Source organism: Leptosomus discolor, chromosome 1, assembly GCF_034619465.1.
Source record: "Leptosomus discolor isolate bLepDis1 chromosome 1, bLepDis1.hap2, whole genome shotgun sequence".
In the NCBI taxonomy this organism is placed as follows: Eukaryota; Metazoa; Chordata; class Aves; order Leptosomiformes; family Leptosomidae; genus Leptosomus; species Leptosomus discolor.
In genome coordinates, this window is record NC_141391.1 from 202857382 (window position 1) to 202875431 (window position 18050).

General features: G+C 45.5%; 1 protein-coding gene across 2 annotated transcripts in view; it reads left to right on the forward strand.

The window, feature by feature from the left end:
- The first annotated feature begins 14742 nt into the window (after positions 1-14742).
- Positions 14743-18050, forward strand: part of LAMB4 (laminin subunit beta 4) — a 43925-nt gene continuing 40617 nt past the window's right edge. For both annotated transcript variants that reach the window (XM_086473990.1, XM_086473998.1), the window contains exons 1-2: positions 14743-14776; positions 15944-16101. In XM_086473990.1, the coding sequence (XP_086330116.1) occupies positions 14743-14776; positions 15944-16101 (192 nt within the window). The remainder of the gene's footprint in view (positions 14777-15943; positions 16102-18050) is intronic.

Sequence of the window (18050 nt, forward strand, 5' to 3'; positions counted from 1 at the left end):
CCGGCCGCCTCGCCCCCGCCCTCCCCTACCTCTTGCTTCTCTCGCCGTTACCCAGTGCCGCGGGCGAGGCCGGAGAGCGGAGGGGAACCGCAAACGCCCTGCTCGGCACCCGCCTCGCTGACCATGGCAGCGCGCCTGGCCCGGGGCGGGCTCGCTCCGACGCCCGGCGGCGGCGGGAGCCACAGGCCGGCGGGAGCCACAGGCCGGCGGGAGCAGCGGCGGCGGCGCCCTGCCCGCCCCGGCTGCGCGCATGCTCACCGCCCCACGGGCATGCGCCGCCCGCTCCCCGGCGGAGAGCGGCAGCTGCCTCGGGAGGAGCGGGTCGCCTGGCGGGGGGGACCGAGCAGAACCGCGTATCTATGGAAACAACGGGAGCTGTTCCCCGACCCGACAGCCCGGGGGAGCGGCGGCTGCCGGGAGGCGAGAGCAGAGCCGGGGCGGGCGGGGCGTCCGGGGCCGCCGCTCCGCTCCTGCGAGTGGTCTGGGCTCTCGGGGCTGCGGCCGCCCGCCGCGCCGGGGTCCGAAGCCACCCGCGCCGTAGCGGCCAGACAGCAGGAACGCGCTGCTCAGAAGAGGGGGAAACGGGTATCAAGAAAAATTTGTGGAGCTGCGCGTTACTGAGTGATCGTTTAAAGCGGTGTGCGTCGGGTAGCTTCGAAAGCGAACTGGAGGAGCACTACGACCTGGCTTGCGGTGGTAATTCTGCTTTAGACACTACGGGTATGAACCCAAGCAGTGTTTGAAAAGAGGCAGTATCTTATGTTATCTGTGAGAGAAAAGGCTTTAAGACAGCGGGCTGTAGTAGTGGGGAAGGACAGATTTTAAGCTCACAAGCCAGTCTTCAGACCTGAATTGAAAAGAGAGCTAATTTATGCTCATTATTTCTCTTCTTTTCCCTGTGTTGGTGGAGGCACTGCCTCTCACCACAAACCTTACTCCTTAGTAACAGTAATGTCAGCTCATCTCCAGATTTTTTTTCCTTAGAATTGCAGCAATTCATTCTCCTCCACGCCGGTGTCCCCTGAAGGCTCTACAGCTGCGCTGCTCCCAGAACAAAGTCAGTTACGGGGCTACGTTATGCTGCTGCCACCGTGCCACGAGTTCACGAGTAGCTGAGCCAACCTAGACATCTTCTTACAGCCAAAAGGGGAGCTCTCCAGTGTCTTTTGGGAACTACTAACATCTTAGGTGACATCAAAATTATTCAAGGAAAAGTGCTTCATGTAAGATCTTTTAAAATTAAATGTTGCACCAAACATTTATATTCACAGATCAGAAAAGAGAGAGACTGAAGACTCCAGTATTGTTTGAGAATGAGGCAAGCAAATAAAACCCATACCCTAGAAACACAGGAAGTGATGAGTTTCACAGCATTAATACAGATTTGCTCTTTTTAATGGTTTAGAGGAAAATGTAGATCCATGGCAAAGAGTTTCAAGTAGCGTGCGGAAGTGTATACAATTTGAAGAAAACAAGTGTTTGTCTGGGTACCTACAGCTTTTGAGAACAAAAGGAATCTGAGAATAAGATAGTAGTACAAAGAGGTTTAAAGAGTATTTTTTCTTTCTAGGGCTTGGCAGACAGTGGGTTTCAAGAAAGGAAAGATACAGCAACACGCTGATGTTCTCGCTGAATTTCGATCGGTCTGTTGTGATCATTTTGGCAACTATAATAACAACTGGGTCAGAGAGTCAGAAAGAAAAAGGGGTTGGGAGAATTATACTACAAGAGGTAAATAAGCAGGCTGAAAATATGTTTATCTGTACATTTGTCCCCTCATCTCAGAAACAGCTGGCAGCTTTAGCCACAGCACTTAAAGCTCTTACACTGACATGCCCATGATCATAGGGTACAATTCAGCAGCCGGAGATTTTGCCCGATAAGCCCCATTTTGCCTTGAAATGCTCTCAACACTGAGGCCTGGAAAGAGCAACCAATGGATGTGGTTGAGATGCTCAGCAGATGCTCTCCCAGGCTATGAACTGAAGCAGTCCAACCCGCCCCCAGACAAAACCGGTTTTGGTATTAGTGCTCAATGCTGCGTTGAGCAGCCTCTTAGAGAGGAGAAGTGCCATGGGACAAAACCGCTTGCAGCTTTCTGCCATTATAATCATATTTTTAACTACAGGTGTCTGTACGGGGGTTTATGAGGGAAAACACAGTAAACATTTTTTGGAATTTAAGAAAAATGGAGAAAATTACATAGCAGTAATGCTTTCCTTTATACCAACACTATGCATTCACTGTACTGTGCTAAAGCAACGTAACAGTGATCATACTGCATCTACCAAATACCAGGCTATTCCAGCTCACAGCATGCTCCTTTCCTGACGCACCTGCGTGCTTGTTCTCTGCTCTCCTGGTCACACCTCAGCTGCTGCAGCCTATGAGCACCTGCCAAATCACCTTCAGGAGCCTGAAGGGAGCAGGGAAGGAGAAAGAAATCCAGCTGTCCACTGCAAGCCATGCAGGCGAGCCAAGGGGCTGCCCCTCAGCTGCTGCTTTACACACACTTGTTTCACTACGGTGTTTAACAAGATCCGAAAGCATCCTGACGCTTGAGTGCGGTCATCTACGTAAAAGCGAACTGCCTTGCCAAAAATACAGCGCTTCCTAACGGTGGTGATTTATGAAGTCCCTTGATGTGTGCCAAGAGGGGAAAACCACATAAGAAGTCTCACATCTGTACAGTTTAGCAAACCACAAATGAAACAGAACAGAAAAAAATAATCCCCTGGAATGTTACGCTACAAAGCACATCTGGTGTCAAAGACAGTAACGGAGGCAACGGTAGACCGAACGAGAGCAGCAAATGCAAACACGCACAGATTCCCCACCTACCCTTCAACACACTTCGGCATTAACATGGTGGAAACGGTACGCAAGATACACCAAGCAAAATTAAAAACCTGGCTAAAGCATTTCGAGACTAAGCCCAAGGCCCCATCGTTTGCTGCTGCTACAGGCGGCTGCACAGGTGGTTCACGACGGCTGAAAAGGCACTTGGAAAGTGTTAGCGAGAAGGGGCGGGAGAGGCCGGCCGGGGAGCAGGAGTGCCCCGGGACCGGCCGCCCCTCGGCTGGCGGAGCCCGGAGGCGGCGGGGAGGGGATGGAAGCAGCGCGGGGGGGAATGAAGGGAAGGGAGCAGCCGCTTTACCGGAACGTGGAGGCACCGAGGTGGTTAGAAGGAGGAGGAGAAGGAGGAAATACAGGTGCAGAAGAGCAAATACGGAGAGGAGAGGGTGGGAGTGGCTGGAAAGGGGGTGGACGGGAGGAAAATCAATTCGGGGGGCCCAGCGGGAGGGACTGGGAGGGGGTAGATGGGCGTCGGGGGAGGACGGAGCAGCGAGGGGCGGCCGTGAGGGTGAGCCGGGCGCCACCGAGCGGCGATGGCGGCGGGCGCTGCCCTCGGCCAATGGGGAGGATCCACGCTCGCAGGGCCGGAGAGGCGAGGCGGCGGGCGGCGGTGCCGCCGGGGAGCCGGGCGCTGCCGTCCCCTGCCCCGGGGCCGCGCTCCCGCGCAGGGAGGTGCTGGGTGAACCGTGGGGCCCTGTGCGCGGGCGCCGTTCCCGCCCTTTTCCCTCTGGGGCGGCTGTGCCCGCCGCCCGCCCCTCAAGCGGGGAAGCCGTTTGGTGAGTGGGGGGTTTCGGCTTTCGTGCGTCCCCCGCTTTAGCTAACGCTTAGGGCCGGGTTACACAGCCACCCGCTGGCACCGGCTGTGCCTCCTGCCGGGGAAGCCGCCCCGGGCCGTGGGGGCGCAGGGCTGGCGGGGCCGGCCTGTCCCGCTGCTCGGGCGGAGGCTGGCGCTAGCCGCGGAGCGGGAACCGCGGCCCCCGCTCTACCAACGCCGCGCGGCGGCCAGAGGCGCGGTGACCCTCCCCGAAGCCGGGCTGGGGACGGCGTCCCGCCGTGAGCAGGGTGGCGATGGCGTTGCAGTGCGGTCATGCGAGTGGTCACCGCTACTGCGATGGCACTGATTGACAGTCTTCAATCATCCTGGGGCGTCTGTAGCTGGTTTAAACAAAAAGAAGATGGCAAGGAAAGGAGGTCTTGGCCTCTGAGTTTTTCCAGCTCAGTCCCACTTCTGGTCTTCTGAGAGATCCTTTTTCAAACGGCCTTCTCTTCATAGGGTTTCGAAGAGCAGAACAGTCCAGTTCAGTGAAAAGGAAAAGTACGTTAAAGGTACTTAGGCTTTCTGAAACAATCCCATTTACCGTTAATTCACTGCGTCAATAGGATGACTGTTCTACGGAATCACCACTGTTTTAATACATGGTCCAAAATTATTTACTACTACAAATCTTTTTAAAGAGATATTAATCCTCATTCTGTTTTTGAATATCTCTGTCACTTAGCTAACATTTAAAATGCAATTTATACAGCTGCTTCATGAGGCTTATACTTCACCCACAGCAGAGCTGGGATAAGCACTGTGCTTCAGTAAGTACTATGAAAGCTGAGGTTAAAAATATTACAGTGTAATCTTGTTGTGGTTTTTTTTCCCCTTTTCCCAAGAATTTAAATGGTTTGGTGTAGACAGATAACTGATTGGAAGTCTTGTCTTTCATTCAGCAGAGATTTGCTATGTGTTGTTGATAGATTGTATGGTGTACGGGGGCAGGAAGGGAACATCAGTCACTGAGCCGAATTCCTGTCTAGATTGTCAGGTTAGTAATAAATCCTGATCTATCACCACTTGGCTATTTTTAGTAATTAGATCATGATTACAGACCAGAAATATTTTGATAATTGATCAAGTTACATAAACCCACTAATCCTTTCACATAATGGCTTCTTGAGTTGTCTAAACAGCAATTATCAGGAGACAAAGACACAGCAGTGTGCGTTGTGACCTCCAGTATTTCTTTGATTTTAATGTTCTGTTTTCCATTCTTTGGAACATAGTTTTCCTTTCTTTGGAACATAGTTTTCCTGAATAAAACATATGACCATAAATAAATTGGTTTCTCAAAGTTTCTTTGAAGTTGTGGTCACAAATAATCATAATTTTTCACTCCTTTGCTACAAGTTTGCTGTGTCCCAGCATAAAGCTTAGTCTCAAAAAGAATCACTAGTCTTAAAAACCTGGATGGTAGGAAGGATTTGAGCTTCTTCAGGGCTACCTGGTTGGAAATGGTGTTAGCTGCCGTAGTGGAGGGATATGAATGATTTGTCTTTGATAGAGGAAAAGGCATTGCTATTTGTTAATTGCATAAAAGGCACTGAAGTCTGTTTCAGGGTTGAGGAGAGATCTGGGTAAGCCTTACATGAGCTGATGTTGACACTAGGATATTCACAAGAACAAGTTTGACATAGTCTTACTAACATTTTATCAACATTTTTCAAGTTGTTGTGACCTTGTGGCATTACAAATATCTAGTAGCATGCATGTGAGTTGATGCTTAATCAGCAGAACAAGGTTCCCCAAACTTATTTTGAAATCAGTGTAGGTAAGGATACACCTTTCTTTCATTGTTTGAGCTCTGTAAGAGATAAATATTTGAAGTTTTCTTGAAAATTATTCCCTTGGTGTTCTTGCCAGCCCAAACAGGTTGTAAGAAAATCTTGGCAAATTTCCAGAAATGTTTTGCTTTATAAGAATATTGTTTTGATTTTAATAATAAAGAGCATTAACTGCATGTTTTGGTGGTGGTTTTTTTTTTTTTAAATTTATTTTACCATGCCTGTTGCTTTCTGTAACAATTTGAGTATGGTTGGTGAGAGCTGAACCTAGCAAAAATGACAGCTGTTAATTAAGCTTTACCTAGTCTAAGTGTAATCTGGCAATCACCAGGGTTTCAGTTCGTTTTCAGGGCGCTTCTGCAAGGCAATCTGAAGGGGTCAAGATACTGTTACGTGAGCACCTCAGCGTGCCCAGTAGGTCCAATGCATCCCAACTCTTTAAACATTGTGTACACAGACCTACCCGTGCAGTGAGTGGAGACCCTGTAGCCCTGCCTGTCGATAGCCCTGGGATTTTTTCAGCCTCTGTTCCAGCCTGACAATACTTTTTTTCTGAGCTCCTAGCACACTGCACTTCTTTCATGTCTGTCTCACTAAGCTACAACTTCCAACGTCTTCTCTGTAATCCCCTGCCAGCTCTCTCGACAGCTTCCTTGTCCAGTCTTATGTCCCTATGAGTACCTGTGCACCTTCTCAAAACATTAAATCTTTTCCCTGCCACAGTACCTGTATCAGCTGGTTCTCTTCCTTCTCCCACCCTCTTAGTCCTCAACTTTGAATTGACCCTGGCTTCCCCAATGCTCTGGTCCTTTTCTACCGTTTTCTGTTGCAGGCTGCTTACCCTTCAAGGTATAGCAGAGACTTTGAAGTGCCGTCTGGCTCGGCATTCATAGACACCTACTCCCTTGACTCCACTGCTGGGAGCTCGGGGTAATGGTCACAAACCAACCGGTGAGAAAGGATGGGCAACGTGTGAGCAAACCAATGGGTTTGCTCGTGGAAAGCACTCTGCACGGATGGTCAGCAAGGGAAAGATTGCTTCCTGCCGCCTTCTGCTGAGAAGGAGCTGCCTCGATAAGAAGGTTTGAAAGCAAGAGGTGTTGCCTTTTCCAGGTTCGCCGCTGGCATTTTCTGTGCTTGGCTGCGTTTCCATCATACCCAGCTGCTCCTGCCTGGTGGTGACAACACTTTCCTTCCGTATGACAAGGGGAGATCAGGAAAGTGAAGGGAAACATTATTTTTTTTCTGCTTTTTCCCATCTGGTATCATTAGTACTTGTGAGAAACGTGGAGCAGAGGTTATATATTCTTGATCCTGGGCAAATAGTATAAATCTATGCACCAGTCCCAACTTGCTCGCATGTGGTGTTATTGCTGTGCTACTGTTATGTTGGTTATATCGTTAGGATCCATGACAAAATCTAATCATTGCCCTCACTTATTTTGTGCGTGACTTATGTGTGATGCTTCCTATGTGTGTACAGATTCCAAATGTTACAGGATAGACGCAGATAAAATTAAACAGCTGATAGTCAGCCAGCCATCATTCTGTCGTATTTTTAGGTAATTGACGTGTGTATGTTGATAGATTTAAATACTCCTGAGAAACCTTTCTGTTAAATTTCGTTTGGGACTGAAGATGGGGAATCTCCAAAATGGCAATATGAACAGCTAAGCTGACAAGTTAGGCAAAAGAAGGCGTGTATAGCTGTGGAGGCTTTTGACTGAGCTCTGGTTCATCTAACGCCTGTCTGCTCTGCACTTGCTATCTTCTGCAACCAGGGACCTCGTGGGTGACCACAGGAGGGGGGCGTGTGAGAGTGCTGGCGTTGTGCACAGCCAGACGCCTTGTGTATCACAGGTACTGGTGACTACAGATGGAAAACATCAGATTTCCCAGTTATTTCACTATGCAGACCTTTCTATTTCTGCAGCTTCCTGAAGCTTTATTCATTTCAATCTCAATGTACTTTTTCAGATTTCTAGTGATTTTGTGCTACTTTTGTTTTCCAATTATATGAGAAAGAAACCGTTTCTGCTAGCCCACAAAGTAATGGGAAAGAAAAGTTATTTTCAATCCGTCTCACTTTTACTCCATCTCTCAGTTTCCTAGGGTTTTTTGCGAGCTTGTGGAATTGACTGTTTTCTCTTTGTTTGTTCTTTAAATTGTGGTCTCCTGGGTTCTGATTTTTGTTTATTCCCCCTGCAAAGAAACCTCAAACATACGTCTTAGTTCCTAAACAGACTACAGTATGGAAGGTTTCTGCATTGGTAACAAAATGTTTCTAAGCCAGTAGGTCACAAAGGTTCCTCAGGAGCCAGGGAGATTTTCTGAGCTCAGGATAATTTCTAAACAACATCAATTTAACCTTTACAGAAGAATTTGCTTTAACCTAGAGAAAAGTACTTAGGACAATTTAGGTTGACAGGTATGGAAAATCTAATAATAGGGATTTAAAACAGAACGTTGCCACAAATTTGGGTGAATAAAAATAGGACAATCCTTTCTTAGCACTTTCAACAGTACAGAGACCATTAGCAGAATGAGAGCACTGTTGTGCCCTATTAACAGATACTGTGGTGGAAAAAGCTTTCCACTGAGAAGCTTCATTATTTTATATTGCAGGGTAGTGGCTGTTCTGTGAAGAACTGTTGCCGTCATCCTAGCTCTGTGTGTATTGTCCTCGTACAAATTGTACTTTAAAGCTATAATAGAATTTTAATCCCTGGTTTGCTAAGGGCTTTCTTTGGTCTTTTATTTTTTGCCAAAATATAGCTTGATATTTTAAAACGAAGTATGATTGACTCTGTAAAAGCATATAGGTAAATCTAATTCAACAACTGCTCTTCTTGCTGCTTGAGTCAATTTGTTGGCAGAGTTGGAAGGACCGTACCCTCTGGCCTGGGTTGTGTGTACTTTGCAGTTTTTGTTTCTTGAAGAAAGTAATTGAACAAATGTCTTTCAAAAAAAAAATCTTTGGTCAAATTGTCTTTAAAAATAACCATTTTTTTGACTAGTGTGAAGCACCTTGGCTTGAACAGCTTGAATGAGCATCAGTTCTCTGAGAAACAAACCTTTCCATGTAGCCAAAATAGTGATATGTGCAAAGCAAATATCAGCTTTTAAAAGTCTTTTCCAGTTGTCTTATTTGCAGAGGCTTTAGATTATTCCTGATAAAGTGGTAAATATAAATATAGCTTCTCTTAACTCCTGCAGGTCTGATACAACTCTCCCTTTTTAGTGGAGACCCTGTTTTAGAAGAGAAAACGTGAATGGTTAATTCCCACAGTTGTGGGGTTTATATATAGATCCTACAGCACTTCCGATAAAAACCTCAAAAATGCAGTTTTCTCCTCATAATCATGGAAGAAACTTGTATATGGACTTAATGGGGCTGAATAATGCCAGGAACCCAAAGGGTGTGCTTGGGAGGGTGAATCTGCTTTCCTTGGTGTACTTCCCCTTTGTTCACCTGTGGAAGGTCGGCGGGGACACAGCAGAACACCCCGGGCAGCTGTGGGTGACGACAACCCGTAGGACCAAATACTCCAGAGTGAAGCACTTCTTCAGTCTCGGTCTTTGTTGGTGTCTCAAAATGTGTAGCAGAGCCAACAGAGGTTCTCCAAACAGCTGCGGAAATGTTGCTATGTGCAAAAAAAAAGAGCAGGGCATCCAAAGGGAGGAGAGTTATTTGTGGCTCCCCAGGCTGGATGTCGCTTTGAGTTCCCTCCTGGAGGGCAGCCTTCATCAGGGGGATGCCAGTTCCATGGGGTTTTGCAGTTTATGACTCAGGTATAGTAAATCATCACTAGAAAAATATATCTAAAAGCTTGCCATAGCTATCCTGACAATGTACAAACCAAAAAGCAGGGCTGTATCTCAAGCCCTGAGGAGCCGTGGTTACTGACACAAGGAAGACAAGACTGTTCACAAGGACTGTGGTAAGGGAACAGGCCCCTTTGGGAGGGCATCCAGAGCACCTACGAGTTCAGTGCTGATCTAGCGCTAGATCTGGCGCTCTAGCTTCAGCCTTTGTCCGCATACCAGGCGTCGGTTCTGCTGTGTCTCTGATCCCATGAGGCATGGCGCTGATGGGCGCAGTCCCATGGCATCTGGACACAGCGGCCAGAGCTGGGTACTGGTAATGGGGTTTGTCAAGACCCCCGGGCTCAATAATGGGGGAGGCAGGCTTGGAGTTCATCCAGGGGGCCTAGTTGGGAGGGAGGAAGAGGGACAAGGGGCCAAGGCAGCCCTGGACACGAGGCTGCAACACCTTGTGGAGGCTGGAAAAGCTCTTTTGCTTCCTTTTACTCATAAGTGTCTTCAGTTGTTTCTTTCTGAGCATGTTCCTTTTCTTTTTTTTCTTTCTAGTCCCCGCTGCTGTGTTTCCATGTGCAATAATCCATTTTTTTCTCTTGAATTCAGGGAGAATAATTATTTCAGATTAATAGGCCAGTAATGCAATTAAAAGTGAAAAATTTGAAGCACTTTTGTTTATTGATGTGAGAAGGTTCCTAGAAACAGCCTTGTCCACTTGTACTGCATGTACTCACCAATTCTGAGTAAACTAACATGCGATCACAACAAGGTATATGACAGAATTCTCATCCTGCCAGTTGTACCACCAGCTTGGAAATGTCAGGACCTCAGGAAATAACATCGATCTTGAATATATGTATCTTGAATAGCACTTTGAAAATCACACTGCTATTTTGAAACAAATCTGCTCTGTCTTTTTGTCTTTAGCGTTGATTGCTACTGTCAGCAATGCTGTGCCTGCCGGGGAGATAACATTCAAGTTGCATTTCTTGTTTGTGGTGGAAAAAACAAAGACTTCAAACACCTGACTTGCACGCAAAAGGTGAAGGGCACCATGGGGTGCTGTGACTGTTAGAAAATGAAGAAGCTTCTCATAAATTGTAAATAGATTTTACATCCTTTTGAAGTGTGGAAAAGCTCTTTTAAACAATTATTAAATACAATTTTAAAAGTAGCTGTTTGCTCCAGGATGCAACATACGGAGGAGCAGCCAGCCAGTGGATGCAGAGGCGAGGAGTCTGGGGGATGGTGTGGCCTCCCTCTCCCCATGTCCCTGAGCTCCACAGTGTATTCTTCTTCTGTCCTTAGCTCTCTCCTGATCAAATCCATCAAATAAAATACTTATTATATTTTATTGTAGCTTATACTTCATTCTGGTTTTATTATTCGATGCTACATTCTCCCAATGTGTAGAAAACCAGAAAATGCACAGTCTTTGCCTTTGAGAAATTATACTTTAAGTGTAACATGCTTGAAGAAATGAGAGCAGAAACAAGAGAGAGACAAATGCAGCAACATGGTTTTGCTTTTCAGACTATTAGATTTCGTTGAAGATTTTGGCCAGTTCTTTATGGATGGGATTCATCTCAGTACACTTCAGTTGCTTAAAATACAGACATCTGTCCTAATCTAGGGACCTGGGCTGCCCACAGCGAAAGGAAGGCAGCGGATGCCTCCAAACGGGGACTTATCCCTTTAAGGTAAGTATCTAAAGAAGGTGGTAGGATGGGCCCTGTAGAGATCCCTGTCTTTCTCCATTGATTCTAAAGGAAGCCCAGGTGATTTGTTTAGATTAAATACTTGCTTTTCACATGGCAAGAATAATCCCAGGCTCAAACAATTTTATTTCTTATTGAAACTTTAAAGAAAGATTTTTTTTTTTTTCTGACGTTTTTCATGTTTTCATTAGAGGGGAAAAAATCCATATACCCAAAGAGACATTTTTATTCAGAATGTCCATTGGAGGAAAATGCGTACCTAGATGGGCTGGTGCCAGCTGCCCATCAGCCAGCATCCCGGGGCCAGGCTCTGAAGCATGGCTGGTGCCTCTGCTCCTGCCCTCTTCCCTCACTGCTGGTTGGTGTCTGTGAACGGAATATATGCCAGAGTGCTAGCAATTCCTGTCCTTTGTGTGCGTTACGGATATGCCTTGGGCCTACGAAATGACAACCGTAGGACCTGTGATGACTTGAAAAATCACGCACCAATGGTATCTACCCTCCAGCCAGCATGGGATGAGTGATGCGTTATAAATCCAGATCCTTTACCAGTGGAGAGATTAAAGAAGCAAGAAAGAAGTTTCTTAATCCTCGCCTCAAGCGGTTTAAAATCTCCTTCTTGCTTGGGGTCCTACATAAATCAAGACACAGGACCAGCTATATTTTGCAAATAAATCTTCCTTGATATTCTCACATAACTTCTCTGTAACAAAATCCGAATTCCATACCAAATATGCTAATAAAGCATCAAGCATTCTATGATTTAGTAGCGTCATAATAATAATACTTTCTTCAGTTATATGTCACTTTTTCAGAGAGCACTTGACATACTGCTTACACATAAAAAGTAAAATTAGTGTCTTAATATATCATTTAGTCTTATTTCTTATTATTGAAGCCCACTAAATAAAAATGTGTACAATAATTAATCATGCATGAATACAAACTAAATACAGATTAAATTAGCCTGAGAAAAGTCTCCCACAAGTAATTTCCACATGCACTTGAGAAAAATAATTTCAAAAAATGTAAGCATATGAATTATTTCTGCAAGAGTGAACACTCATAGTAATGGCAGAGGACACTTAGTACTGAGCATTGCAATAGGATTAAAGAACATGTATCTTTTTTTTTTTTTCTGAAAGAATAGGAACTACCAAAAGAAAAGTGATGATTAGTTCAAAAAACGTATTTTGCACGTATAGAAAACCTTCTGTCTGGGGATGTGATGACACTTTACAGACAATCATGAATCAAGCCTTACAGGCAGTCAGAGGAGAACTGATAACGAATATGTTACAAGTAAAAATGTGTACCCAAGACAACCTGCCGTTCTGAAAACTGGAATCGAAGTGCCACAGTTTTCAACAAAGATGCCAAAAACCAGTGGCCAGGTCGGTGCATGAGGTGGTGATCGCCATGTCAGAGCTGCTCCATCACTGCATTTCCCGCCACCACCCTTTACCCCACACACCACCCTGCCCCGTGCTTGCCACTGTGGCCAGTTACAGGCAAAGCTTGTGCTGAAATGCAAAGCTGTGGCTCCAGCTGCCATGTTGTCTTTAGCTTTAAAGTGAAAAAACCCCAGTGCTCACGGCAGTGATTCAGAGCTTGAGATATTTCAAAGCTGGCTCGATACATCCACACAGGTGTGATCACAGCTTTTGGGGAGGCATGTTTACAGGCACCTCAAAATCCCAAGTCAGCCCGTCCAGACCGTTGGCACCCCTGCTGTGAGGAGTCGCCCTTCCTAGCCTATGTTCAGATAAAGCAGCACCACTAGACTTCTGATGGTAAGTCGCTATAGACTTGATGTTTGGTTGCACACCAGACCGGCTAAAGAGTTGTTTAATTAAACAACAATTAAAGAGTTGTTTGCCAGCTCTTTAAGAACCCGGTTCAGCCTTTTCTTTTCAGTTGCATGAACTGTTTCTGCCGTGAACTTAACCTGTCACAATTTTCTTTCACTGCACATATTTGCTAATGACAGAAGCTCCGGCAGAAAGAGTTCACAAATCAAGCCTTTGGCAGGTTGCAGGCTGGGTCTCATTCTCACCTACACTTTGGTGCCTCAGGGGACACGCTGTCTTCTCCAGCTGAAGTGCATAGGTATGCCTTTGCTTGCTTCCCTCAGTCGGTTGTGCTCATTTCCAGCTGAAACACTTGGCTGTCTGAAACCCAGGTAAGACCTCTTCGGTATCTGATTTTCCTGCTAAGCGTGGAACTAAAGTTTGTTGGGGTTTTGCTGGTCCTTGTTTCTCTGTTAAAGGGCATCATTTTAGAGTATCGTTGGTATTGAACATCACGGTGTTAGACAGGGTAAGGACTGGGACATGTACCTACCAGGATTGCTCTTACCATGGATACCTGTATTTCACTACAGTGCTGTCACAGTGCTTGCAGCCTAAGTAGTCTCTAAGTCTGTCCTATGTCTCAAAGTATAAAACTGAGAGACCAACGCAGCAGGAAAATGTTTGCTCAGTATTGCTTCGGACACCGGTCTCTGTAGCGGGGAGCCAGGCGCAGCTGCGCAGATGCTTGCTGGCATCGTCTCCCCAGCACACGCCAGGCTCTCAGCAGTCATGGCAGGTGAGAGAAGCTGAAGCAGCATGGAAGGCTGGTGACCCTTGATAGCTTTCCCCACCTGCGGTTGCTGAAATAGCCATCTAGGTAAGGCTGTTGTGTCATGTGCGGTATAGAGCCGCATGAACCAAGTCTACGTGGGGCCTGTAACACCTGGAATACCTTGCCTGCCTTTGGTTATGTTCCCTCTACTCTGAGGCGGTATTGGCTTGGCTCATCCAGCACGGCGATGGCTGTAGGAAGGTGAGGAACAAGAACGGAGCCAGGAAGTGGCATTTTGTGCACATTCACATGGGGATGCCCCAGCAGCTGGAGCTGCATCAGGGCACACTGGCCCCTAGAGGTGGAGAAAGAGGTGGAAGACGCAAAGATGGGGGACAGGCTGTGGTTTGGGAGCTCTGCTTGGTGGCAGGATGCTGGGTTGTCTTTTATACCCATGGCTGCCTTCTGTATTTTCCAACGGAGGTTTTGTGTTGGCAAGTCTTACTTTCCTCCAGGTGAGTAGGAAGAGGAAGGATGTGAAGTAAATGCCACAATGAACCTCCCTTGGGTTCACACGGAGGTTCCCCTGTACGAGTCTTTTGCGTTGATACTGACATTACCTGGTTTTCTTCACTGCACTTTAAGATGTAGTTATAACCTTGTCTCTGCCAAAATTCATAGCACCTGGCATCAAGCATTTCTCAGTGGCATCTTCCTTAGGACCTCAGTCTTTGTTTTAAGTTAATGAAAAGAAACAAGAACCTCCAGAGAAGGAGTTAGATCTCTGCAAACAGCCCTGCTGAATCTAGTTAGGATTAAATGGCTTGTATTTGAATACTACAATGCTTTTGCTGATAGCATTCTGTTTTACTTTATGCTAAGTGTGTATATGTTTTCACAGTCTTCTCCAAAAGCCCTTGTGAGGTACCCGTCTGTGTCTGGGTGTTTTATCTCAGTTTCAGCGCCAGAATTTCTGTCATGAGAAATTTTTGCTAGAACAAAATCAAAGCCATGGTTTCCTTTTGATCTTTATATTTTTATTATGGCTCTATCACTTTACTAAAGGCCAGCTCTGGGTAAGCCTATGCACAAGGGGTGCATTGGTGAGGCAGAGCACCAAGAGACCGTCACCAGTTCTTCTCTTGCAGTGGTACCAGTTTGAGTTTCACAGGGAGGCATGAGGCTGGGGCTGGCCATCCTATTACACCTCAGTAAGTACAGATGTTACTCAGGCCAATTTGGAAATATTATCATGTGATTTACATACGTCTCCAAGATTTTGCTTCTTTTAAGTACACTATTTAGACACATGTGGAGCTATGAGTGGTAGGAAACCTTTAAGTAGAAAGAAAAGATACGTGTTGTAATTGAGTCTGAATCAGGTCCTGAAAGGGGCGATCAGTATCTGCTAATGAATAATGAGCATGGATGTGCATAAATAAAGCAAAGCAGGCTAACCAGACTTGCTTTACGCCTAAAGAGTCAAGCATCACTCATCACCTGAAGTATAGCCTGAGCCACAGACTGAAATCTGGCTGTAAAATACTGTATTCTTACTGTTGTAATTGCATTACTGTTTCTAGTGTTCTGTGGGATCTTCATGTATCCGTTGTGGGTTTTTTTTTAAACTGCACTTTTTATGGCAAGTTGAGCCAAGTAAAGCTGAATAGATAAAGCCTCCAAGGTACCCATTCCTGTTCAAAGTTTCAGGACAGAACTTGTTTAAAAGGACAAGCCCTGTAAGGAAAGTCTGAACTACATTTAAAGTTGTTTCAGGCAAAATAAACAGAAAGATCCTGCAGTTATTTAAAGAATTCAGAATTATTCAGTTTAATTATTAATGACCATTCCATAGGGTCTGAATGGAGGGTTCTGGGACCAGACCAGGGGGTTCATTGTAAATCATCAGGAAATCTGAGGTACACCTGACATCTATCCTGGTCTCGGTTCCACCATTATCACTGGGAAGTCAACAGAAGCCAGCAGAATTAATCCAAATCTGGCTCTACTCACAGAGTCAATTGAAATGCCTGTGATTCTGCAGCAGGAGTGCTGACTATGGGTATGACAGAATAGGAAGCATAATAAATATGCTCATAGCAGATTGGCATGTTTACTGTGCAATAATATGCTGAGAATTTAAGTTTTAGCATAGATTTGCAATATGCTAGCTTTATTTTTTAATAATGATTTTGTAGCAGGTGTGTCCATTACCAAAGCTCTTCAAGATTCTACCAAATTATATTATTAACGACAAAAGTAGTACAGGCAAAGGATAACTTAGTTTTCTGCTGATGTTGGGTTTTAACTGATCTTGTATGGAGAATACTGCCGGGTATACAAAACAATTTAATATATCTTTGCTCTTTTGCACTCAGTGCTGGTAAAACTCCAGCGTGCACAGGATGACTGTGATGCTGGATCCTGCCACCCGGCTGTCGGGGACCTCCTCCTGGGTCGCAGCAAGCAATTAACAGCTTCATCAACCTGTGGAATGAACAGCCCTCAGAAGTACTGCATTATAGGCTACCTAGAGGTTGGTTTGCGCTTTCTTTTTTAATAAACTGAACTCTGCTTTCTAATATTATTCTCAACTGTGAAAGGACTTTGCCCAGACTAGAAAGTTTCTGTTGGAGTTGTCTGAATAGTTGTCAGACATTGTGACATAAGTCTGGTGGAAGGCTATGCCTTATTGCAGCACATATGGAGGGTTTGGCAGCAAATGGCTCCCACAGTGATGTACAGCTTCTCAAGAGGGAGAAACATCCATGAGATGCAAATGAGCACAGGGATTTCTGAAGGAGCTTTGCTCTGTGAGTCCTCTTCTCACTCATGCCTCAGAGGTGAAGACCACAGTTTGCATGTGCCTGAGTGCCCGAGAAGTGCGGTCCTGCAGGCTGTAGGCACTGCCTTGGTGGACCTTCACTGGAGGACCTGTCTCATACAGTGTTGAGACCTGAGGCAGCCTGTTAAGAGATTCACACCATGTTCTTTCATGTCTTTTGATCTGAAATAAGACCAACATTGATAAAAGCAGAAAGCCATCTCCAGCAGAGGGAAAACCTAATGGTGTAGGCCAGTCTTTGGCTGGGTGGGTGGGTAGGCAGATCCAAAACATGAGTGATCAGAGGGATCCCTCTTGCTCCTTGGCCACAGCAAAAAGGGGCCATGAGGGACCAGCAGGCGTGCAGGAGCCGTGCTAAGCAGAAATGGGAATTCCCCTGTTACATGTCCCAGAGGACTTCGCGCCACTGAACTAATAAATTGTTGAAAATAGAAATATTTTCACTAAATACCAGCTTAGGCTGAAGAGGAAGTTAATAAAATACAGCTTAATTTATAAGCAATTGAAAATAATTACAGTTTATGACCTCCTGGCAAAATGGTGTGACATATTTGCAGAGTAAAGCTCTGCCACAATGAGATGGCAGCAAGCACTGCTCCAAGTTACATATCGCAACCACAGTTTTCTGCAAAATGTAAACACCTCTTTAATCTTCAGAGTATTGGCACTGCTTGGTAGATGAGCTCAAAGAGCCATTTCAGAGACATTGTCTTTCTGGCCCTTAGCTGGATGATTGCCTTTTATTTTTGCTTTTTAAGAGGAGATCAAAGAGCAATAAAAAATTAATATTTTCACTTGTCTGTACTTATCCTTTGAATTATGTAAATACAGACTCATGAAAAGGAACAGCCGTTCCACAATAATCCCTGTGATTTAATGCTTCTTCAACATATCTTGACCCCTGATGACTGTGTCCTGAAGAGGGCGAGAACTACAAATTCTGCTGCTTTGCAGAGCACAAGAGACAGAGGCTTGTGCTCTGGCAATGTGTTCTGCTCTATCAGCTTGCCTTAAATGTGTGTGTGTTACCTGTAGTATATCAGAGTCTCACTCAACTCAGCCCTCTTTCTCACCAGCACATTTTGAATACTTTGCTGGAGGCAGGCCAGGAAGCTTTACATCTTGCAAAGCAAAGTTCTTCCTCCCCCATTTCCCATCCTGATGACCTGTGTCAGGCATCATGACAAGAGCAAACCGTACTTGTGAAAGTGTGTGTTAGTCAACGTGGCAAGCTGCCAAGAGCCAGGACTCGGTTGGGATGTCTTATTGAAAATTCAGATTGAAAAAAAATTAGAGTTCAACAGCTTTGTGTTTGAAAAGAAACACCACAAATCATTAAGTCTTTCATGTGTCTTATTGTTTCTAAATGTAGGTTAAGCGGTTTTTAGCCCTATAGTTGCATTTACTACTTATACATGTTTTGAAAGGAGAAGAAAGAGGAGTCAGTATAGAGGAGAGTATAAAGCTGCACACTTCAGAGGCAAATGGGATCTGCCAGACTTATCTTATGTGGACATGCATGTGCTTGTCCTTTGGGGCACAAAAAGATTTTTGTGGAGCAGCCTTAAACATAAGTTGACTGAGTATCATATTGTATGCGTCTTTATATACCAGAGAGTGGGTGTGCGCAGTCCTGCCCA